This window comes from Takifugu flavidus, chromosome 1 (genome assembly GCF_003711565.1).
Source record: "Takifugu flavidus isolate HTHZ2018 chromosome 1, ASM371156v2, whole genome shotgun sequence".
Lineage (NCBI taxonomy): Eukaryota > Metazoa > Chordata > Actinopteri > Tetraodontiformes > Tetraodontidae > Takifugu > Takifugu flavidus.
Window position 1 is genome coordinate 10,075,666 of NC_079520.1, and position 24,777 is coordinate 10,100,442.

Sequence of the window (24,777 nt, forward strand, 5' to 3'; positions counted from 1 at the left end):
TGTTAGCAAAGGAGCACCACACCATCTAACACATCACAGCATTTGAACTGCAATGTTGCCGTTCGTAGTGATTTACCTCAGCCTCTGATTCAGTAAACTGGTACTGCTACACGGGGGGAACAGCAGATAATCAAATCATTGTTATTCCATCAGCTCTAATTATTAGAACAGTAAATCAAACTGCTGACGAGCACGAGGAAGAGACAGAGGTCATGACAAGTTGAGACAGCACTGAGGGTCAGTACTAATCAGTAAAATCGGACGAACAGACGCCTGACACAAGCAGAAACACTGCGATGAGCGACGGCAAAGAGCGCCATGCAGCACATTTCAGAACCAGAGAGCAGCTGTGGCAGCTGATGGTTATTAGAGTCTGAAGCAGCAAACTACAAGTGAAACATGTCAGTGGACCACAAAGACGGCACAATCACACAGAGAGGCCGACGGGCTGCTCAGAACGGCTGCTGCACCACTTACCGCTGCCTTCAGAGGACGAAACAGAGCAGAGAGTTGGATTAGAGGGGGTCAGAAAATGCCACTGCATGTGCTCATGCTTTTCAAAATAAGAACTATAAACAAAAATGATATCCAGCAGCCCTGGAGTGAAACACATCAGGAATCATTTCCACACTTTCACTGTGTGCACAGTTGTGAAAATGATCCATTCACTCAACAATCAGGAGAGAAATCAGCAAAACTAAGTTGCGGCCTGCCTGAGACTGAACCTTCGTGCTGTGTGTGAGCTGTAAACAAGGGCTGAACTCACCTGACCAAAGAAAGCAACTCTGAAGTAGGTGCCGAGCAGCCTCTTGCCCGTGTGCATGACCTCCGTCACTTTACTGTACGCACGGTGCAGCGTGTCGTACAGGTGAGCCAGTTTCTGACAGGAGCGCAACAAAGACCCCATTACAATTTGTGGACGCGGGCAGCACAGGACAAAAGACACAAAAAAGGAAGGACATTCGCACCTCGAAGTCTCTGCGCTGCTCATAAATGGGGATTATGAGCTTGTAGATGTCGGAGATGAGCTCGTAACGCTCAGCTTTCCACAGCCCGTCCGCACACTCCTCCAGAAGCTCCATTAGAACATCCTGAGAGCACACGAGGAACAGATTTACAGCATCTATCATTTTTGAGAGCCGCCGAAAAACAAACGGTAGCATCTGCATTTCAACAGGAGGGTTTCTCTAGGAGCACAATAAAAGATCATTGTAGTGCAAAAAAAGATCATTCAAAAATTACAGACATGGATTTTGCTTTGGATTCAATATTTTAAATGAGCAGCTTTTGAATATTTGGATTGCTGGTTTAATTAGTCATAAATGACAAACGGTAAAATATACAAATGAATAATACACTTTCAACACATTCAAATATAAAAATGCATACACACTTCATTGAAATGGACGTCCTGCATGCCCACGTCCTCCATCATCGCTCCCTCTTCGTCAATGTTCGGAGTGATGACACGGAATGCTGAGCAGCCCTGTTTGATCATCCCTGCACGCATGTGCGAATGTGACAAATGTAAAGGCAACGCTCATAAACAACGAGCCCTTATATTAGGTGAAATGGCTGCGAGCTTCTGTGTGAGGCTGTTAAAGCACCTTTTCTCCGCAAGTATTCTGCCACAAGTGCTGCAACGTGAACATAGCACATGGCCGCCTGCAAACAGGAACAGGAAGTTGCTAATGTGATGATTAAATATGATGGAGGAGAGAAAAAGAGCTCTATACAAAGCGAACATTAGGGTTTGAGCTCTGATTATTTCAGACTATAGAGACACAGACAGCGATACGATTGATCTCAGACCTCTGACAGGTCTCCGTTCTTCACATGGATGCGGGCCATGCTGTCCAGCCAGGTCTTGCGTAGTTCCGGCGTGCTGGCGTACGACTTGGCGAGGCTGTACTGCAGATCCACCAGCATCTCTGGGTCTCTCTCGTGCTCCTTCATCTGGGCCGTGGCCATCAGGACGGTTCTGATGCGTTTCGTCAGGTCTTTCACATCCGACGGGAAAGCTGTGTTCTGTTGAGCGGGATAAGCAGCAGTTGCACGGGTTACTACACCCAAATGTCTAAATTCTAATGAGTAGTTGCGCATTAACACTTTTCTGACCTTAATGGTTTTGTCACTATTGGCACAGTTGTTGATGATTGACAGGGAGTGCTGAAAACGTGTACTTCCGATACTGATCACATCAGCGATCAGCTGACTGACAGCAATCACCACCTTCACAGGAGAAGAAAAGAAAAAATATTCATATTAATAATTTTACCACCTGTTTTAACTCTGGGGCTTGTTGATATTCAGATACATTTTCTTTATATCCAAATAATAAATAAAACTATTTTAATGACCAGTATGATTATGACAGCACACGGTACTTTTGCTTGAAACGTATTTAATGACTTTAGTCGGCACCTGTAAGTGAGTCCGGACGAAGGATTTGCGGCCGGTGTAGTCAAAGTTGCTCTTCATGAGGAAGTAGAGAAGATGGGCGGCATCATTGCGAATGGAGCTCAGCTTGGAGTTGCAACACTTGAGGATCTCATAGCAGAAGGCGGCACACATGTCGGCGCGGCCTTCGAAAAACGTGCAGGGGAACTGCAGAGAGGGGGGAGAGGCGGGTCATCGTTCCGTGCACGATGGAAGAGCAGAGTGCCGTTCCCCAGCCTCCTACACACCTTGTAAATGAAGGTGCGCAGAGAGGTGAAGACCTGCTTGAGCGCCGTCTCTGATTGGTTGATCCGCAGGAAACACAGGTGGACTTCAAACACCTTCTTCATTAGTGGACTGTGGCCGTAATCAGAGCACAGATGGGTCTGCAGACAGGAAGAGCATCATGGGAAACGGACCAAACTGTATTATACAAGGGCTGAACTCACCTGACCAGTTTAGTGACCAAACTCTAAGTAAACTTTACCTTGAACCCCATGATGAAGATGCTGAGTGTATCCAGGACAGTCAGGCACACTTCAGTGGCGATGTTAGCCTCCAACAGTGACTGGTTCAGCACATCTGCGTCCGAGTGACTGTAGGCTGAAGAGAAACGTAAGAAGGTTGGAGCTGATCCACGTACATCTAATACAGTACAGCGATATTTTATTCAAACATATTTATCACACTAGATATCAGATATCAATTTAACGAGGCTTTAGGGTTAAAGACGATCAATGCCAGTAATTTACTTTGGATGGATTTCTTGTCTCAGGGGGTAACTTCACTGAATAAAAACTCTTATTTTACATGGACTTGCGGGTTCTCAGAGAACTGAATGGAGAATCAAAGACTGCGCTCTGCGGTTACAACAGGCATGCTTTCATCTCAACAGAATCAGACTGCCGACTGCCTGCCAACCCGATACATTCTTACCATGCTCTACAGATATTCCAAGAATACTTGAAATCTTTCTTACACTGAAAACACAAAGAAACTGTATTAAAGGATGTCATTCCATAGACTTTGAATGAAGTAAATATTCACACAGCCCCAGTTTAGTGATGATTTCTAAGCATAACAGCAGCCTAGCCCTAAAAAGATGATGAGGAGGATGATGGAACGCACGAGCTGCGGGCAGGTGCTGCAGTATGGAGGACTTACTGTGGTTAAAAGTGTAAGAGTTATCCAGGCTGCTGAGCTGCTGTAAGCGGGCATGCATCATTCCTGCCCTGTTACGGGACACAGGCAGAGTCTGAGACTTCCGCTCGTGAACTACGGGTCCCGCCCCATCCTGGTTCCTGATGAGGAAACAGGACACTGTTAGATAAATGGCTGTTAGTAGCAGAGCCACTGTTAGTGATTATGGTTGATGGTTATCAAGAATATGAAGATTTACACACGCTGCCATTATGGCCAAAACCATCTTGAGAGAAAAAAAACATTACTGTACAACCATGATTCCAGGGTTAAAATCAATCAGCAAAGACTGGAAAACGGACAAAACAGTCTGTAAATGCAGCATGAATGTTGCATTCAGGTTATACTTGCACTTTATTTAATCAGGGTTGTACTATGTATGTAAATACAGTCTAACCGGTTTTCAGATGACATCCTCTAATGTAGGGGGGCTTTTTTTATTTTTTCACATGCATTGTATTTAGAGATAAAGTAGGAAGACGCCATGCACTTGGAAATGAAACAGAGAAATTAAGAGCCAGCATTATTTCACAGCAAAGCATTAGTTCAGAGTGAGACGATATCATGCACTGAGTCTGGGAATATCAGTTCCACCTTAAGTCTTACCCAGGCGAAGGGGAAGGGGCAGGAGCCAGCTTTTATTGCATTAGGTTAAACTTGCCAGCGTTTAAGTGAATAAAGATAGAAACAGTGAGATGAGGTTAGAGAGAATAAACACCTGAAACTGAGTCAAGGCCAGAGCTCCCACATGTCATATACTGTATGTTCCACATGTAACCAAACACCTTTTACAAGGTTGAAGCCTCAGATTAAGTCAGAACTTATATAAGACTGTATGTTTGTGATAGTATCCCATATTTCATTGGGAAAGAGGAAAATACATAGCAAAGATAAACAATGATATGATTTACTGTGAATACCACAGTTTTTTTGCTCATGTTTGAAAAATTCACTATGCTTAAATTAAAGGAAATTATTGGAAGAGCGTTAGTTGCTTTCTTTAGCGTGGGGCTGTGGAGGAAGTGACTCATGAAGCAAAAACCATGGAGAAAAAAGTTCAGCATAAATTTACAGTTACACTGAAACAGATGCAGAAAACAACATTACCTGGCAATGTAGCGCTTCCCCATGTATCTGAACTGGTGGAGGCACACTCTACGTGGAAATATGAGTAACAAAAAGTCAGTTTTTGCGCTATTTATAAAAGCTTCACTGTAGATCCAAGACAACCTACTCAATTAGAGTGAAGAAGTCCATCAAGTCAGCAGCTGAAGCTTTGCTCCAATAGCTGAAGAGTGCATCTGGAGGACAATCAGCGCGACCACAGAAGAATATTTTTAGATCAGACATGGAATTAAAATCAGCGCAGAAGATCAGTGGAAGTGGACGTTCAGTCGTTACCCTCAGACATGCTTTTGAGCACATGTAAGAAGCACATGAGGAGGCTCTTGATCTCTGCCTGCTCCAGTTTGTCACATCTCAAGAGGCTACTGCCCAGAGCTGCAGCAGGATGGTTCTGGAGAACAAAGATATAATGCAGTCAAGGCTTCATATGAACGTGGGGGTTTAATGTGGCAAATTCACAGTCTAGACAGCCTCTGTCTGGGAACACTGCAGTAGGTTAATAAAAACTATATAAAAGCGCTTAAAGTGTTTATGGCGTAACCGTTGAGAGGCTTGGAAATAGATTACCCGGATGGTAGAGGGAAGAAAAGTTCTGCAGACGAAAAACAAACTATTTCCCTGAGTGGAAGTAAAAGAGAAACCCAAAGGAGTGGAACAACAGCTGCCCTGTAGCAGACGCACCAAACACGTCCTTCTGCCTGAAGCTCATTTAATTCTCGGAACAGGCTACGGTGACATAGTGGAAATGATTAAAAATGAATCTTGCAACAGCTGTGGTGGGGAAAAAGGACAACGCCACACCTAAATTTAGCTTCCTCTAAAGCCCCAAACTGGAAAACTGTGGTGAAGTTATTTATAAGCTTTGGTGCTGCTCATTATTCCAGATGTTAACAGCACAAGGTTGAAACACACCACAGCAGAGAAGATATACGGATGGAAATAAAGTAGATGCTCAACTCATTTTTCACACAACAGTTTTTACCACAGCTATGCAATTAGGGAGTGTGAATGTTTTAATATTTGATAAAACATTTAAATATTAAAATGATATATTTTTCCTTTATAAATGTATAAAAAAATCTAGATTTCATGGTAATGTGAAGCATGCTGAGGAGAGAAAAAAAATACATGTGAGAGGAACTCTGAATCATTTCCAAAGTAGAAATTCTTCCACTCCAGCATTCCCAGTTGGGGATGGGATGGTTGTGTACTGGACGTGAAATACTGCGCTGCAGGGAGAAATCCAGGGTTGGAACGTTTGGAGAGCCCAGTCACTCCAGGATGACAACACAGATACTGTGTCGTACAGGTGAGGTGAGCGGTCATGCAGGACAGGAGGGAGCTGGTGATACGGCTGCGAACGGTGAGTAATGACGGCTCTGTAGGACGAAATGAGCATTCTCAGAGCTTTACCTTGTCCAGCGAGTTGCTCTTGTCGTGGTTCTTGTCAGAGAGGCTGTTGGCAGAATCAGTGCTGATGAGCGAGCCGCGGGAGTCTGCGTGACGTACAGAGTTGATGTTGGGAGTTGAGGACGTGTGGGGAGACGCTGCAACGACACGAGACAATGGAGGCTATTAAAAAAGCTGAATTTGGTAGGTCATATTTGGTAGGTTTTCAGTTCCATCGTTCCACTCACACGTGCCAGATATGGCCCCGAAAACATCTTTGTGCAAGCTGGTGTCCAGGAAGGTGCTGGACCTGGGAGGCGTCATTAAAGCGCTCGTGAGAAGCAGATCTTCTCTTCCATTCTAAAGGGACAAAAACAGAGAAATTGTTAAATGGAGGCCACAGGTTTATGATCCAAGTCTACATGAAAAGTTTCATTAAATTAAGTAGGTGATTTGAGGGTATCTAATTTTAGGCCAAAATCTTCTCCAAAATAAAAAATTTACACTCTCCGGTTGCTGAACCAAATGAGTATGTCTAAAAACAATAATAAAAAAAAACATGATATGAATGAACTCATAGAGTATTTCCAAACTTCTTATATAAAAAAGAAAAGAATGTATTCAACTGCTGCATGAACACTATTTTCTTCCCATGAACAAGTTTTTTATTTTTTTTAAATCATCGCTGATGAGGTCTTTTAAATGAGGATCAATAAATGTCAGCAGGGCTGAAAGCTTAAAATATGGAATAAATTTGACTGGCTGTAGTTTGCAAGAGAAACCAGCAGGTGGCATCCTCACCTGGATGGAGTGGTTGAGGGTGAACGGGGAAACTTCTTTTACATTCAGCCTGTTGACGTTCTCTTGAAGCAGGCCAAACAAGGGCAGATACAGCGTGGCCAGTCTGGCCTGCTGGCTCTAAAAAAAACCAAATCAATGTCACCAGAGCTTCGTTAGATCACACACTGGTTTTCCTGGTGAATTAAGACCGACTTTGGTGGTGTAGCGGTCGTCAAACGTGTGTTTTATCATCAGACTTTTCAGCACGTGGATGGATATCTGACGGATCTCCCTGAACTCCTGCAGAGCGGCGCTGACTTCCCTGAGCAAGAGTCCCACCAGGAAGTGGTTCTTGCAGAAGTCATCTGTCAGTGAGTAATCCAGCTGGAGGTCTGAGAGGAGGAAGACAATAATGAGAACACTATGTAATTAACATTAATCTGATATAATCAACCCATAAAACTTTGAGCATCTGATGACAGACACAGAAACATGAACCTTGTTGACTTTTACCAATAAATCTGAAGTAGGGATGTACGATATTGGCTTCTTTTTTTTAACTCTTAATTTTTAGTACCGATATCAATCAATTCCGATATATTTTGGGGTTGTGCCAAGCAAACAAAACTATCTCTAAAACTATACATCACAACTCTCAACTTGTGTAAAAGTTGTGTCATTAAAAAAAGGGAAAACCAATGCAATAATTTTCAATATTACATTTTAAGGACAGTACTTGCTGATAGCATTGGTAGGCTGATAATATCGGACATCTCTAATCTGAAGCAAAACCAGATTTGCAGGAAAAGTCTAGATGTGTCTAGAAGTGTGATCCTGACCCTGATTATTTCAGAAAAGCACAGTCATTCAAAATATCGATCAGAAGATGAAAACCAACCCCAGATTCCCAGAGACAACCCAAAACACCCAACAATCAAGACCTCTCTCTATAGTAATCATCTATATACATATCAAAAAGTGAGAGGCAAACATTCTCCATCAGCCAGGATGCAGCTAATCATTTAAAGACCTGATCAAGATCAGTTCTTCAGGACTTGTGAGCAGCACACTTGTGCACCTACCTACTTTAGGATCGTATGACTCTGCAGGGTCATGTGAAGATACAGCTATTTAAGGAGGAAAAAACATACATTCCAGAACAAAATGTGGTTGTTTGCTATTTAATGACATTTACAAGCATAAATTGCAGTAAAAGTTGGAGCTTTGACAGGGAATCCATTTGAATTATCAGCAGTGTGAACAGCCTCCATCAGGTCTAAACTGATCCTCTCACCTTGAAATCTCAGGATCCGCCCTTTTCCAAATGGCATGGGCAGGTTCAGAGGGACGTAGTGCTCGTGGTTGCAGACAACGCGCAGGAACTCAAACTTGAACTCAAACAATGTCTGGATTTAAAAAAAAAAAAATAAAAGCAGACAACTGTGAGACAACAGCATGTTCTGAACAGCTTGTGTGCCACCACTGGTCTACCTTTGGGTCTCCAGGCGTAAAACAGCTCATGTAGTTGTTGATTTGTTTGAACACGAAGCCTCTGTCCATCAGGTTGAAACAGCGCTGCGAGAGGAGAAGGCAGATCAGCGAATATACCACCAGCAAACACGTGAAGAAGGCACCGGCCGCATGTCCCAACCTTGATGAAGACCGCCAGGCTGTGGTTGGCATTTCTGGCAGCATCCAGGTTGTCTTTGTACTTCTGCGTGATGTGTGGCATGATCAGGTTGACCAGCGTCTCCACGCTGTGGTGGAAGGTCGCAGAAAAGCGCTGGTTTCTGGACAACTGCAGGGTGAAGATGGAAGAGAGGGCTCTTAAAACCCATTTAAGTTCTCTACAACCCTGACATTTCCTTTTACTGTCAAAGCCAAATACTCTATTTTACCTTCACTTATCCAGTCAAACCATCTTACTGTGGATGTGCTTGGATAAGCTCAACCACTTCCATAACATTTTTTTTTTTTACATGTTTGGCTTGCTTTGTGACCTTTAACCTCCTTCCAGTGGTAGGTGAACTCAAGGCTACACACAGGGATGTGGTTACTTCACAGCGAAAGAACAAACAGAGCCAGTTTAACATTGTGGGAGAGACGTCTGATTTATAAACAACACGAATGTTGTTCTGTGGCTGGCCGCAAGCCCGGGCAGGCTGTAACCTACAGAAGCTATGATACAGTTGACGATCCCACCCCCACCCCCCTCGAGTCAAAAACACGTGTTTAGACAGACTTACCTTTACTCTACAGCTTTCAATCAAATACTGCGCCATGGACTTGACTAAGGCTTCAAAGAAATACCAGGAGTACTGCAGGGCAGACAAACACCAACCAGAAAGCCATAAAAAAAACATTTTTGCTAACCTCAAATCTGGGAAATCATTTTAGAAATCACAAATCTTTTACCTTGAGGAGCTTGTTGCTCGTGAGGAAGTCGGTGGAGGGCTTCAGGATGGAGGTCATGGCTTTAGCCAGCTCCTCGTGCACTGTTCGTGTGGTGCTGGAGGTGAACGGTTCAGTCTTGAACACAAACTGGAGAGGACACATTCAGAGAAAATGCTGAGCCGCTCTTGGAAGCAACAGCCAAAGAACACCACAAGATATGTGAATTTACCTTCACGTATGACCTCAGGTAGTGCTCCAAACCCTCCTCGTGGCACTGGGCCACAATGTGAATCATGACTCTAAAATTAAAGAAATGTGCTCATTTTAAAATAGTAATATGTTTTATTAAGTTAATGGTGATGATGGATGGATGGATGGATGGATGGATGGATGGATGGATGGATGGATGATGGGTGGGTGGTTGGATGGATGGATGATGGGTGAATGGATGGATGGATGGGTGGGTGGATGGATGGATGATGGATGGATGGATGGATGGATGGGTGGGTGGATGGATGGATGGATGGATGATGGGTGGGTGGGTGGATGGATGGATGATGGGTGGATGGATGGATGGATGGATGATGGGTGGGTGGGTGGATGGATGGATGGATGGATGATGGGTGGGTGGATGGATGGATGATGAGTGGATGGATGGATGGATGGATGATGGGTGGGTGGGTGGATGGATGGATAGATGGATGATGGGTGGGTGGATGGATGGATGATGAGTGGATGGATGGATGGATGGATGAGGGTGGGTGGGTGGGTGGGTGGGTGGGTGGATGGATGGATGAGTGGGTGGATGGATGGATGGATGAGTGGGTGGATGGATGGATGGATGGATGATGGGTGGGTGGGTGGATGGATGATGATGGGTGGGTGGGTGGATGGATGGATGGATGGATGATGGGTGGGTGGATGGATGGATGATGAGTGGATGGATGGATGGATGGATGATGGGTGGGTGGGTGGATGGATGGATAGATGGATGATGGGTGGGTGGATGGATGGATGATGAGTGGATGGATGGATGGATGGATGATGGGTGGGTGGGTGGGTGGTGGATGGATGGATGGATGGATGAGTGGGTGGATGGATGGATGGATGAGTGGGTGGATGGATGGATGGATGGATGATGGGTGGGTGGGTGGATGGATGGATGGATGATGGGTGGGTGGGTGGATGGATGGATGGATGAATGGATGGGAGCGATTGTTTCATTATTTCATGTAGACCTTCTTCCCAGCCAGCAGGGGGCGGTATTTTCATTTCATGTGACCACCCTGATCCACAATACAGCCAGAGGTTTTTTAGTGGATTGATTAAACACAGATGTTGATCAGCAGAGAGCCTGACGGGTTTTCCACGTTGCCCAAGTTGGGCTTTCTTGGCTTGTTGAATTAAAAGAGTACCAATAATGGAAAATGAAAAAAACAGTGTAGATTAAAGCCAAATACATGTAAGAGTTATCACTTATTTGGGCTCATGAATAAACTGATTCCAACCTGAATAAAATGGTAGCGTAAAGGAGCTGCTACAGGATGGATATCTGGATGGATATATGGATGGGAGGATGGATGGATGTATGGATGGATGGATGGATATATAGATGGATGTATGGATGGGAGGATATATGGATGGATGTATGGATGGGAGGATGGATGGATGGATATATAGATGGATGTATGGATGGGAGGATGGATGGATAGATGGATGGATGGATGGGAGGATGGATGGATGGATATATGGATGGATGGATGGATGTATGGATGGATGGGAGGATAGATGGATGGATGGGAGGATAGATGGATGGATGGATGGATGGATGGATGGATGGATGGATGGATGGGAGGATAGATGGATGGATTGATGGATGGTCTTGCCTGGTGACATTGACTGCTACATCCTCTTGAGTCGCACTGGTCAGCACCCTGAAGAGCTGATTGAGGGTGGTGGGCAGGAACTTGATCATCACGTGACTCTCCATGGCGTGCAGACTCTGAAAGAAGACGAGGTCTCCATGAAATCTGGCCTCAGAGCCCAGAATGTACGTCATGATCAAAAGAATGAATTGACAAGGGGCCGGTCTTTTGACCCCGACAGTACCTTCAGGTATTTCACCAGCTCCCCGCCCCCGCCCGTCTCCTGGGGGGCAGGAGCGCTGATCTGACAGTGGTGAAAGAAATTGTGCAAATGTTGATCCTAGAAGACAGAAGACAGTCAAGAAGAAGTCCAGTTTCACAACACAATTAAAAACAGGCAAAACCCAACCTGAGTGTAGACGGTGGATGCCAGGTGAGTGGACACCTTAAACAATGGCTTGCCCCCATCCACCCATTTGACCTCAGGACTTGAATGCTTCGAAGAAAATGGAAAAATTTAGGAAAAATTAAAAAAGGAGATGTGCAGTCTTCACCACCCAGCAGCTGAAAGAGGGACTCTACCTTGCTGGCATTCTCCTGACAGCTGAGGTATCCAGCAGGAAGGTTGGTGGTCACCGGGATGTGGTTTTCATTGGTGATCACTCGCCCGTCCTTCAGCAGCGGGAGCCAGGCGTAACCCACTGAGAGAAGGAGTAGTCAAAACAAGAACATGGAAAATGAACTTCTCCAGCTTCTGTTTATTGCTGCCCTTTCCTGGTCAGTGTCACACAGGAGCAGGAGCAGAAGCAGAAGCAGCAGCCTATCCCCGAACACCGGAAAAGAGGCAGGAATACATCCTGGACTGGTTCCCGGCTTCATAACACACACCCCACAGCTCCTCGGTGCGTTACCTTGAGTCTCGATGAGGTCCCTCTTCTTGGTGCTGGCCTTGCTGTTGCTGTCACAGCTGATGTGATAGAAGGTGAAGAGCAGATGATGCTTCTCATGCAGCTGAGTCGGAAGCTCGATCTTATACTGAAATGCACAACAACGGTTCTTGTTTTTCTTAAATGGTGGTGTTCATCGCTCGCGAGGCTGTTTCTGTTCAAACATGGTGCTTAGAACATTGCTCAGAACATTAGAATATGAACTATTGTGCTTATTACTATTACCTGAAATATGAAAATTAAAAAATGGCAATCTATTTTCTTCTCTGCCTTTTGACCACTAGATGCTGCCATAAGTAAGGCTTCATGTAAAGATCTGCTTGCCACACTGGGCCTTTGACCCTCCTTAGAGCTATAAAGTTAAACCAGTCGAGCACATTATTAATAGAGAATTACCTTGATAAAGAAAAACAAAGTTGCACCATTTATTTACACAGGTCCAAAGAATTTTGTATGGTTTCTTCACAATGAGTTTGCAGGACACAAAATGCTCCTTCACCATAGCAACAAGTCCCGGAATCTCATCTGTAGTTCTTTGGTTACAGTGGGCTGTACCTCGTCATAGAATTCCGGATTTTGCTGGTGATGTAACACTGCTGCGAAGGCATTTTTGGTAAACAAGGGTCCTCCGGGTCGACCGTAGATGCACTGTGGAATGATAGAAGTTAGCGACTGTGACTGGAAGATGTGACAGAGACATTTCCAGGTGGCATCTGGGTTTACCTTTAATGAAACAGCATCTTCCTCATCCGAGTCCCTGAACTCAATGCTGACTGCTATGTTTCTAGCCTGAGGGAGAACACAACCAAGGCAAAGTTAACCAACGTTCCAACTGAGGGAAGAGAACATCAGTGGAATTCCCTGTAGGATACCTTTGCGAATGACTTTTGGCTGTCATACTTCAAGTGTTTTGGGTAGACATAGAGGTGATTGTTGTAGATGGTGAAAGGCTGAGAGCATTTGGCTATGCACGGCACAAACTCCTCTACTTCAAAGAGGATGTTGGCCTTCTCTCCGACGTCAAACTGCTTCACAGGAATGTAGGATGAGGTAACACAATCTGTGTACGGGAGCAGGAGGGGAGATTAAATAAGCAGCCTCCGGAGAAACAGACGGTTCTTATCTCTCAGGCAGAGAGCGGGTCGTACTTGTCAGGTCAGGTGCTACATTGTCGATGGTAACGTCCAGGTTTCCGAGGATTACGGGGAGCTTGGCCATCTTCTCTGGCCTGGGGAAAGTAAAATAAACCCAGGCTCTGTTTTTGCTATTGTCTGGAGCGAGCGCAGATCAACGGTATGCGTGCACAGCTACACCACATTCAACAGATGTGAAACAGCCTCTCACTTTCTGACTGAGACCGTTTCAGACGGCACCACAAAATGGGCATCAAAGCATTACTAACTTTCTGAAATCAGCCAGCAGCTTGAGCATGTCCTCATTGGACAACTTGTTGCTGTCCTGCCGGTACAGAGGGGAGAAACGAGCGCTTTTGTCGAGCGTCCCCGAAGCGTCTCTGAACAACGGCCTGTAAAGGGTTAAAAAAAGGATTCAGGCATATTTTCCCTAACAAATGTGTTAGGATTAATAATTTGTCTAACCCGTTTATCTGATTAACTGACCCAGTATTGAATTTACACTTATAAAAACAGAGAGCAGCAGGCCACACTTGTCTTTTTAGGTGCGTCTCACTTATTTATTTTTTTTGCTGTGTGCATAGTCAAAAAGCGCAAGATTTAAACTGAAATCAAACAAATTGATTTCACTCCGCAAGGGAGAATGTTGAGTTTAGCAACATTACCCAGCATCCTGCTATCACACTGCAGCTTCTCCACCAAACACGCTGTCTACGTTACCTCAGTCGCTTCAGTGTTGTTTTAGGCTGGTGGACATGAAAATGATGGACGACATCTATTTCAGATTAATGTGGATAATGAATCGTAGGCCCATGAAGGCATGATGCAATTTATTTTTCTATAAAGGAAAACATAAATGCTATTGCCTCAATCATGACATCATAGCTTTGGTTTTGGTGATGGTTTAATGGTGTGATTAATGGTTTGTAAGCTTCCTTTCTGTATCTGTAAGAGCTGTGGGTACAGTACGACGTGCACGCGGGTACACAGGTTGGACAAGATGTCTAAACACAAATGTTATTTATTAAAAAGTCATAACGTACCTCGCTGCCCAGGCAAGCGGCATCCTGTATTGACCCAAGCGACTACAGGCCCACTTGGCATTCTTCAGGACCTTCTGTGCCGCCTAAAACAGGGACCTCATCACTTCTCAGACACAAAAAAATCTGCCAGTTGCAACACGGACACGCAGATATATCTCGATAACACACAAACACATTTTAAAACGGTTTAAGACTTTTTACGTCTGATTCACATTCCATTCTGGCCGCAGCTCCACGACTGCGTGAGTCTGTGCTTCTGTGGAGTCTTTGCTGCTGCACGACTTCAGAACTGACTATTATCTGCGTATAATGTGGAAAAATGTGGAGGAATTCGGGGTAAGGTCACGAGTGGGTCGGTACCTTGCTAGAGTCTGAGCTCTTCATGTATGGTTCAGCACAGTGGTTGATTCCCCCCTGGAGCACTTTCTCGATGCGAGCCACGAGGAAGATATCGGGGTGGGGGCATGTGATCGAGAACACTCCCTGAGGAGGAATCAAACACAGAATTAAGTGTGGGCGTCACTGAGGAAACATTTCAGCTGCACTAACAAGCACAGGCACATGCTTTAGATGGCTTTAGGTAGGTCTGAAAGAAGACAGAACTGTTCTGTCTATTATTAGTCATTTTTAAAACACAGGCAGAAGAATTTTATAATAAACCAAAAGAATTTTAATGGTCTGATCTTGGCTCTGTTTCAATGACTTGCCTGTCTGGGATACTTCAAGACTGCCTCGGGCACGCCATGAACCAACCGCGGCCCCTCGGGGTGAGTGTCCCCTCCCCCATTTATATACTGACTGGTGTTACTGGGCACCATGGCCCTCACAGATGGGTGGTTTAAATCCACATGAAAGTCAGAGGAGATCTTCCTTCCATTCTGGATGTCGAACAGTGACAGCGTAACATAAAATGGCTCAACCTGTACAAGGAAGAAGAGTAAAAAATAAGGGTAAAAATGAGAGTGTTTCTGCATTGGTAGTCACAGCATTAAAACTTTTTTTCTGCCTCATTGCTCCAAAAGTCTGAAAAAGGGTAAAGAAGAAATAAGGTAGACCATACTTAAAGCAGAAAAATGTGGAATTAATGCAGAGCCTGTAGCAATACCATGAATATTCCAGCACAGGGAACTGTCTGAATATATTCTGTCAATGTTTGTGAGAGCTGTGTCTCTAAGGAGACAGAGCATGCTAAGTTTTTAGCAGACAGCTGGAAATCCCACATCATTATACACTTTCTTCACCCCTACTGAGCTTGTAGTCTGGTTGCTAGGCCAACAAGAGTGAGATGAGCCCTCCCAGGGCATCTCACATCTCAAGTCCGCGGCCAGTCTTACATTGGTTGTGGGTCCTTCCTCGTTTTCGGCCACACAGCTCTGCAGATTGAACGACAGGTCGTTGCAGTTCACCAGGACACGTTTGCCAAACTTCTCCTCGAACTGCTTCACGTCTGGCTCTATTCCAGAGAAATCTAGTCTCTGAGGACAGCACAATGGAAGGAACCACATTAGGGAGGACGGCGAACGCTGGAAACAAAGGAGCTGAACTATGTTTCACAATCGTTACCTGTGTGTCAGGGTCCAGGGTGAACAGCCTCAGTCTGGTCTCACTCCTCATCCTGGACTCGATATCTCTGGCGCTCTGAAGAGAAACAAGGTGGAGCGTCTCAGTCGACCCCTGCCTGCTCTGAGCATTATATGAAAAGTTCAACATTATTTTTCAATTCCTTTCAATTTGTGCTTCTGGGAAACAGGCTTTGTTGATCTAAAAGCTGATCTCACGCACAGACGGGCTCAGTTGTGGGAGTCAGGTGGTACCACAACACATTTCACAGAAGCATGCGCTAACCGTCCAGCAGTCTCCGTTAACTGTTACCACGTTTCCATGCACATATGGTTTTACTATTGCGTACCAGTCGGTGCTGCAGCGGCACGATAAGCTGCTGAGCTGCTATATTGGGGATATTTGAAAAACAGACACCGGGGCTTTCTTCTTCAGGTGTCGTCACAGTCAGCTTTTACTGAATGTGCGTAATATTGGCAGAGGCCTGTATGTTAAGCAGCAGTGTTGGGTTTTCAAGAAAACCAGGATCAGATTTGCAAAAACAAACAAATGAACCTGTGAAATTAGGAGTTCAACTGATAAACCCTCAGTCTTAATTAAAGCCACGTGTGTTTGTGGCAGGAATGCCCCCCCCCCCCTTTAATGAGACAGATTTAAAGCAGCGGCTCCACTTGGAGTGTGAACATCCGGCTGGGGGAAGGACCTACCTGAAAGCTGTCCATGCTGCCAGAGGAACTGTCAGACTTTCCCAGATCATCATCTTAAAGACAACAGAATCAATCATTTAATGCAAAGCCAGCCAAAGATACCAGAGCATAAATAAACCCCCTTGTTCAGCCGTAAAAGCACCTTAATCCCGTACTGAAGTTGAAGTTCTGCAAACAACATTTAAAAATTAAGGAGATCATTCAGGACTCAGATGGAGATTCAGCAGGTCTCACTGGTACATTTTAAACAGCTCATATATAATGTGTTGGGTTTTTTGTAAACTCGTGTGAACAGTGCGATTAATAAAACCCTGGGAGTTAAGAGAGCTTAGCAGACTGTATTGTGCACAGGCATTCAGCCATTTTCCTGCATGGCTGGGCTCCTATGAGACAGGAGGTAAGTATTTAAAGCCTGGGTGGTCTGGTATCACATCAACACAGATTATACTACACTGCAGACTAAAGAAAAGATGATTTAGGAGTTCTGAACACAAGCGAGTCTGAATGAACAACATCAGAAGCACAAACGGTTTCATTTTTCTCTATAATATCTGACATTTTGTTTAAAGTGTTCAGTCTGCAAAGACAGCTTCATAATTATATCGCAGTCTCAATATTGTCTGTCTTTAAAATACTGTTAGAATTTGACCTGTTAGAATATATTGACCGATTTAACTAAACTCTAACGTTTGTCTTCCTACAGGTGCTTTGTAAACACACACCATCGTGAACGTCTCCGTTCCTCTTCTCCTGCATGGCGATCTCAAAGCTGCTGTGCAAGATTTTGTTGAGTGTGTTGATCCAATCCTCCATCTCCACCTCGCTGTCTGCAGCCAACAGGTACGTGCTCTTATCCTGCATCTTCAGCTCGAAGGCGAACCTCCGGACCTTGTTGTTCTGCAGCCACGGAGCAGATTAGATAAGAGAAAGAAGGGAGACAAACTGGAGAAGACAATAACATTGTGACATAAGAGTCATCTCAGGGTTTAGAACCAAAACTGAAAGCAGATTCTATTTGTTATGGAAACCAAGAAGGTTTCAGGTTTGCTAAGTATACTGGGATCTGATATGAGTTGAGATTTTCAAACCCAAAAATCTAAATATCCAACTGTGGAAATGGCAAAGCTGAAGGAATGTTTCAACTTTCTGTCCAAAGCCAACATGGAATGACTTTGAAGGCAGCATTTAAAATTCCATTGTTCTATTTCTGCATGCAAATCCAACATGCAGTGATATTATAAAATAAGACTCTACAGTCAGCAATTTGGAGAGTTAGAGGAAGCGAGGTGCTGATTTACTGTAATCTACCTGCCACAGATGTAAACAGTGGAAGCTAACGAAGAGAAGAGTGTTTCCATGTACGTAACTCAGCCAGGAATTCTGCCTTAAAAGTTGGATGAATGATGGCTGAAGTCGACAGAAAATCAAAGCCATTTGCTGAGACGAGTCTGAACAACCGTGATGTTGCTGTCTCATCTTTGTCAAGCATTTTCTCCACCATTAACAGCCCATAGTAGAGAGCTCTGCTGCTCCAGGAGAAAGGTAGTGTAGCATTACACTGCTGTTTCGCTCTGCAGCTGGACTGATACTGTATGTGGAGGAGTGACAGGGAGGAAGATTTGTTATGTGTAGACAGGCTGTGTTAGTGCAGAGAGGGGAAATTATTACTCAGTTTAGATACTGGCCACAGTGATTTCTTCCTATTGTTGTTTTTAAAACTCAACAATGGCTCCGTCCATTTCCCATGAATAATCAGCTGGTTCACCACAACGATATTTAGACTTTGTTGCGGCTCATATAGGGCCTATTTTATTGTATTGAGGAATCAAGCATCATCCCAATGATGGAGATGCGTTCAGCTCAGGCATCTGTCTTTACTATCACACAAACAAGCTTATTCTCTCCTGTTACTATGATGGTGAAGCAGGTAAATACATATTAAATCTTCATTCTGACCACTTTTTGATATTCTGAAAGAGGATAAAAGCACATCATCTGTACAACTTATATTCATTTTTAAATAAAAAGTAGGATTATTCCTTTTATAGTTTGAACCAACAATAAGTTCAGGAACACTGCGTCTGTATTTAGTTCATAAAATAGAACAAAGCGAAAAAATATCTTCCATCCATATGATTTGTTTTTTGGTGAACTTTTGGCATGATCCAACAGATGGCTGCTAAATTAAGAATAAAATACAGCTGCTTCAGTAAAACATCTGCAGCTTCACTCAAACAGACGTGTGTGCTAAAGTTTCAAGTTAAGCTTGTGTTTAGTAGTTTAGCACTGTTTAACTTTTGTTTTGCGTTTACTTTTGTTTAGATTTTCAGTTTTTTTCATGCAGAATCACTTTTACTTCTAGAGCAAAGTAAATATATCCTCCCATGATAAACAAGAGGAAAGTGACGACACATTATCAACAGCATCTTTTGCCTTTGACTTATAGCAAATTTTGCTCCTGCGCCGAGCATCATTTCCTGGATAAATATTCTTCACAGTGAATTCAGTGAGGAATGCGAAGGGTGAAGGTCTGTGCTTGAAAACCAAACTCAGGGGACGACACAGACGCTACTCAAGTCTCCAAAAATCCCGAACGCCTTCAAACAGTGCCTGCAGACACCTCTCCTCTTATGGCTGATAACTGTTTCTGTTTCCACACGAGTGGAATTAGGCCGCTCTGGAAAACCGCTCATCCCTCCATCTCATTCTCCGATGAATGTGTGATTAATGCCAGCTGGCTGCCACCACAGTAAAATTTGATTCTTTCCACTGATGGAGATGACAGATGATAATGCACCCGGCGAGTCTTGGCTTCCTTTCAGATGTTTGCATGTGGCATTGATTGCGGGGCTGATGGAAAGTGCACGGAAGTGAGGCCTCAGCATTCACCTTGTTTCACCAGAGAGAGTCAGTAGAACAGCAGAGCTCAGCTTTCTGGGAACTCAACCTCTCCGAGGTAACTCTGGCAGCGCTTAGAGAACTATTGGGAAGACGTTTTCATCGTGTGACTTTTGCTCTTTCCTGGCGTTTTAATTACTATAGTGGTCCAGACCGCACCCTGGACTCCCTCAGCACCAAAGAGGACATCCCAGAGTTACAGGCAACCAAGTAAATGAGCAGACTATCGCCATACCTGAACCACACCCATGCAGGAGTCCAGGAAGATGGTTCCTTTGGGCTCTTTGGAGATCTTCTCATCTTTGTAGAAGTTCAGGTTATAGGAGCCGTCCCCGAGCTGGGTCAGGTGGAAATATCTCCTCTTAAAGGACTGGGACAAAAATGCAGATATGGGATTTGGAAGGAAAAATCAATAAAAACTTTCACGTTCCATTTTTTTCCCTCTCCACCAGATAAATGTATTTCTCATCCCCTTTTCTGAAATATCAACACTTTAGAAGTGAAGGGATTCAAATTCTGGTGTCAACAGTTTTTAATAGCTTCAGTTATACATCCCACATCTGTCTCACCCTCATGGTGACGCTGATGGCACTGTTCATGTTGCCTTTGCATAGCCAGCCGTGCTTGGAGACGCCACCTTTCTGGGATCCCAGCGAGGCCGTATCCTGCAGACGGCAGAAAAGCAGATCGCACACTGTTAACAGCCCTGACTGGCACTGCGCACGCTCAGAGAGGGGAGCACGTCTCCGTATCGCTGTACCAACAGAGGGAAAATATCACACAGTTTTTTTAATGCGTCGTTACAGAACGTTCAGGGTGATTTAACCCCCCCACCCCGGTCTCGACTCAGTGCACAGGAAATCTTTGATGCTGCAGCATGAGATGAAACAGAGCTCAACTAGATGCAGCTCTGCCCCCTTTCAAACAGGCAGAAGAACATTAAACAAACAATGAGCATCAAGCCTGATAAATATCGACATTTTCCCCTGCAAAGCCAAGACAAACAGGCTAAAACAGAACTTTTGCTAAGATTCTAAAGACTGATGCTACATTGATGGGTCAGCTGCTATCGTAAGCTCTGAAAGGCACCAATTAGAAGAAAAAAGGAGCGGGAGTGTGTTATCGTGAGGTGACGGACCCAGCATGACCCGAAAAAGGCTGCGTGGAGTCTGAATACTGTTATTGTGAGTGATATGAAGAGCATCTGGAAAAGTTCAGATCTTTTCCTCCTCCATAGTGTCGAGGAGCTTTTTAAAGCCAGGAGACGAGGTGAAAAAAATATGGCTGGATACAGACTGGAACTCCTGTTTTCTCCAGAAGGACACATAAAAAGGAGTTTTGACCCGAAACTAAAGTTAAACAAAGGTCCAAACACACGATGATTAAAGAAGTAACTATTCTGGGGGTTTTAGGGGAGGAGGTGGGATCTCGTCACTCGTCTGGAAATTTTGACAGAGGCGATAGTGAGAAATAACAGGACAGATCTCGACCCCTGACGACCTGGAACAGCTTCAAACACACTCACAACAGCATTAAGCAGCACAATTACAAAAGAAAAATGAAACTCCAGAAGTCAGGCAGGAAAGCTGTCTCTGCTCATCAGACATCAAGTAACATGTTAAAAATCTTTTTTTTTAAAAATTCATCCTCTCACAAAACCTAAAAAAATCTCCCTTCAATTAAAACAGGATGAGAGGAAACTGCTCTCCTCTGTCCCTGAGAGGTGGTGACAACATTCTCAACAACACTCATAAATTCACCCTTTACCAGCTACAAACTGAAAATATGAGGACTGTAATTCACCGAGGGAACCCGACAGAGCTAATGACGGCAAACAGTTAAACTATACACCTCACTGATGTTTTAACAGTCAAATATACAGACTGGTTTAACTCACCTCGTCTTTGTCAACATCCTCGTCCACTTCAAACACATGGACAGCCAGTTTATCAGGCCGGGGCACTTTGCTGGTGAATAAAAGTGACAAAAAAAGTCAATATAAAGCCTTTGTAGAGTGAGTTAACATTTTCAAAAAATATATTGTCATCCCATAGTACAGCAGATTACAAATAATGTTCCCTTATAACAAAATGTATCACTTAGCTGAGGATAATTCTTTATGAACACATACAAAGCTTTTTCCCATTTGTTTTCAATCTGCAGGTCTCTCTAACTGATGAGCTCTGAAATGGCATTTTTCCTGCATTTTTATGATTAAAAAGTGGAGACTGGATGTCCAGAAAAAGAAGAATCTGTGGAAATGTAATTAACAGAAGAGTGGGAATAGCCTTAAGCACTGGTGCACACATGCTAAAGTGCATAATGCTAGCTGGAAAATAAGAGGTGCCAGACGTCGGAATGACTTTGACTGTAAATAGTTTTAATGGGTCGCTCTGCGTCAATGCGTATTGTCTTAACTTCCCTGGATTCAGGAAAGCAACAAAGTATTTGGCAGCTGTGTGACGGTCTAAGATGTAAGGTCACTGTCAACTTCTACTCAACACGTTCGCTGCACAATGTTCTTCGGGGAAGAAGATGCAGTCGGGTGAACCCGGCGGAGGACGTGAGGGTGGTTTCAACACAGGCTGCGGCGTTACTAGCAGCATTTCTTCTAACAAGGAAACGTCCTCCAGCCCTCCGAGGTGCGGAAATCACCTTCTGACTGTGTTTCCTTGAAAACATTTTTCCAAAAGAAGAGAAATTTGCACGAGTTCTCACATCCATTGTCCATTAGTTTCGGCCTCAGCAGCTGTCCTTACATGACCACTGTAAATATGTCCTGGCACCTGTGTGAATACAGTGTAGCCGGCTGTGAAGGACGTTAACTGTAGTCTTACTTTGGAAGTTGCCGAAAGTCTGCGGAGTAGTCCTCATACTTGTAGTTGACAACGTGCCAGTCAGACTTGTAGGTCTTGATGCACTGAGGAGACAACAGGAACAGCTTTCATCATTGTAACACATTGTTCTGGGTGTACTTTAGAGGGTTTCAGCAGTCCTCAGGGATCCATCAGCAAATGCGATCGTGTCATTTGAGCAGCACGTGCGCTGCACATGTTTGGTCCGTGTCATCTGTAGGGAGCCTTCGCTTAATAAGAAGGATCGCGTAATAACTGGCAGAAGAGGAGACTAAATGAAACGCTTCGCTCCGTTTCCACATTCAAAATGGAGCCACACAAACAAAACCTGCAAACTCGGTGTGGGCTGATCGAACACTTCACAAAGACATTTCTTAAGGGGGTTTTGAATTTCTAGTGAATAGAAAATGAAATTATTTTTTTTGGAGGGGTGTTAGAGAGAAAATTGTGCCTGAAATTCAATTTCGCTTGTTTTTTTTTAATGAATCATAAAAGCACAACCACAGAAAAAGATAAACACTTTTATGCAATTTGTTATAGGAAAGGGAGTGTTTCGCCACCCACCAGTCCAAAGTGGGGGGAGTGCATCTCTGCTCAGAAAGGAGACATCTGTTCATTGTTACAGTAAGTGAGGGGAACATCTTGGTATCTATTCTGGAGAAACGTGTACAGTTTCAAGAAATCCTCTGTCAGGGAGGAGAAATGCCACCAGAAACTTGTGCCAAGCTCACAAGGACTTTGCTGCGAGCTTAAATAACATTTGCAGGACTTCAAACGTGTCCCCATGAATAAGAGCTTAAAATCAACCGCAAATCAAGAAACTCTTGAAAAACTGAAACTCCTGCTCTTCAAAGATGTTCTGTCTTATTTCAGACTATTTCACAGCCGATGACTACCAGTGTCCCGAAAATAACCTGATGTTTGATATAATATGAAGCTGTTGGACTCAGTTATTCTTTATTATCCTTTATCTTCCAAGTCATGAAATGAAAAAATACAGAAAAAAACAGTCCAGCAGCTTCCAGTAATCATCCATAATGAAGCCAGAGAACGTTTATGTAACAGCTTCTCCGGCCTCTTTCCTGATTTGATGTGCAGATTCTGCGTCCATCGCGACTAATATTAGGTTGCAGATCAGGTAATGCCTTACATTAGAGTCAATAATCGATATTAATGTGTCCGTACCTAGAGAGCTTTCCTAACCACTTCCTAACCTCAGATATTGGAGATTGCTGGCAGATTTTTCATGTCCTAATAATAGATAATCACTCCAAATTCACCCAATCAGCTGAACATTCAGCTTTGTTGTCACGTCACTACTTATTGCAGTTCTGTCCTGGCGGAGATTCATCAGGAGAGACCAAAGACGACTTCTACAGTGTTCTCTGTGACGACTCTCCATCGACCACTCAGCAGCGGCGCCGTGCATGGCTCCGCCCCCACTGGACCATAACAATGACTTTTATGCAGAAAACTTATTTTGTTGCATTCCCAGCTTTGACATAGGAGCATGAGTGTCCCATCCTAGTATCCCCTGCACATTTTGTTCAAGGAAAGAATTTATCAGTTGGTCACATTTAGTTCCATTAATTTCAGAGAGAACATCCGTGCAGACAGCCAACAACAGCCAGAAAGAGTAGACGTATGGATTTAGTTTGTTAGTAAGCTGTCCCTTTAAGGACTGATGCCTCTTCAAATCTGCTTACCTCCTGGACAAACAGACTCTGGGCGTCCCTCTCTGCGTTTTCAGGCACTGTAGGATAGAGTGTCCTCCCTTGCCTCCTCAAAGTTAGAATCTGCAATGCAAAGTTCTAGATGATTCAACTGGAAAGATATTGCAGCAAACAGGACCACAGAAAGTAAAACAAAATTAAAATTAGGACACAATGTGTCAACCAGCAAATTCATGGTCAAAGCTGGAGGCCGTCGCTCCAGTTGTTTTTTTTTCAAATATTATTGTACATTTGAGAGACGACTAATGCCTTTCTGAAGGGTTCAGGGGGGCAGAATGTGAGGGAGGCAGGATGCTTGGCCGCACTGTTGAGTTCCAGTAACCACAGACACACCCAGAATCTGGACCGGTGCCACTGCTCTCCAGTCAGATGCACTCTGAGTAAAGCAGCATCTGCCTGTAATGCTACAATTAAGCCTTTCACTCATGATACCACATTATCTCTGTAAACGAACAACCAAACTCCAGACGATATCAAACCTTCCCAAAAAGAAAGACAGCCCACAGGTACTTTTTTACAATTTTACAATGATGCTCATATTTTCGACGCTAGCATGTTCATCGCTACATTTTTCATGACATTTTTTTATGGCTCTACACAAATTTTTAAGTTCAGAAGATCCAACATTGAAGCGAGCACATGAGGTGAGGGAGACCTGACATATAACAACAGAAAATGTGCCCCTGAAACACAAAAAACAAACTATAAA

General features: G+C 44.0%; 1 protein-coding gene across 10 annotated transcripts in view; it reads right to left on the reverse strand.

The window, feature by feature from the left end:
* Positions 1-24,777, reverse strand: part of LOC130514501 (dedicator of cytokinesis protein 9-like) — a 52,463-nt gene that overhangs the window by 4,218 nt on the left and 23,468 nt on the right. For 3 of the 10 annotated variants that reach the window (XM_057014685.1, XM_057014530.1, XM_057014773.1), the window contains exons 3-47: positions 24,042-24,131; positions 22,318-22,400; positions 21,378-21,447; positions 20,050-20,145; positions 19,716-19,850; positions 17,305-17,479; positions 16,583-16,635; positions 15,879-15,953; positions 15,650-15,790; positions 15,023-15,235; positions 14,676-14,798; positions 14,316-14,398; positions 13,542-13,664; positions 13,288-13,367; positions 13,012-13,199; positions 12,863-12,928; positions 12,695-12,787; positions 12,104-12,227; positions 11,775-11,893; positions 11,602-11,688; positions 11,437-11,532; positions 11,214-11,329; positions 9,557-9,626; positions 9,349-9,474; positions 9,180-9,251; positions 8,585-8,731; positions 8,425-8,508; positions 8,228-8,339; positions 7,147-7,325; positions 6,955-7,071; positions 6,402-6,513; positions 6,178-6,311; positions 5,041-5,155; positions 4,874-4,940; positions 4,747-4,794; positions 3,376-3,419; positions 2,927-3,042; positions 2,688-2,825; positions 2,425-2,607; positions 2,119-2,232; positions 1,813-2,028; positions 1,608-1,665; positions 1,394-1,500; positions 969-1,091; positions 767-880 (exon numbers count right to left, since the gene is read on the reverse strand). In XM_057014685.1, the coding sequence (XP_056870665.1) occupies positions 767-880; positions 969-1,091; positions 1,394-1,500; positions 1,608-1,665; positions 1,813-2,028; positions 2,119-2,232; positions 2,425-2,607; positions 2,688-2,825; positions 2,927-3,042; positions 3,376-3,419; positions 4,747-4,794; positions 4,874-4,940; positions 5,041-5,155; positions 6,178-6,311; positions 6,402-6,513; positions 6,955-7,071; positions 7,147-7,325; positions 8,228-8,339; positions 8,425-8,508; positions 8,585-8,731; positions 9,180-9,251; positions 9,349-9,474; positions 9,557-9,626; positions 11,214-11,329; positions 11,437-11,532; positions 11,602-11,688; positions 11,775-11,893; positions 12,104-12,227; positions 12,695-12,787; positions 12,863-12,928; positions 13,012-13,199; positions 13,288-13,367; positions 13,542-13,664; positions 14,316-14,398; positions 14,676-14,798; positions 15,023-15,235; positions 15,650-15,790; positions 15,879-15,953; positions 16,583-16,635; positions 17,305-17,479; positions 19,716-19,850; positions 20,050-20,145; positions 21,378-21,447; positions 22,318-22,400; positions 24,042-24,131 (5,025 nt within the window). Of the gene's footprint in view, positions 1-766; positions 881-968; positions 1,092-1,393; positions 1,501-1,607; positions 1,666-1,812; positions 2,029-2,118; positions 2,233-2,424; positions 2,608-2,687; positions 2,826-2,926; positions 3,043-3,375; positions 3,420-3,603; positions 3,741-4,746; positions 4,795-4,873; positions 4,941-5,040; positions 5,156-6,177; positions 6,312-6,401; positions 6,514-6,954; positions 7,072-7,146; positions 7,326-8,015; positions 8,061-8,227; positions 8,340-8,424; positions 8,509-8,584; positions 8,732-9,179; positions 9,252-9,348; positions 9,475-9,556; positions 9,627-11,213; positions 11,330-11,436; positions 11,533-11,601; positions 11,689-11,774; positions 11,894-12,103; positions 12,228-12,694; positions 12,788-12,862; positions 12,929-13,011; positions 13,200-13,287; positions 13,368-13,541; positions 13,665-14,315; positions 14,399-14,675; positions 14,799-15,018; positions 15,236-15,649; positions 15,791-15,878; positions 15,954-16,582; positions 16,636-17,304; positions 17,480-19,715; positions 19,851-20,049; positions 20,146-21,377; positions 21,448-22,317; positions 22,401-24,041; positions 24,132-24,777 lie in introns of all 10 variants that reach the window. The other 7 variants (XM_057014606.1, XM_057014221.1, XM_057014452.1 and 4 more) reach the window with 4 other exon arrangements.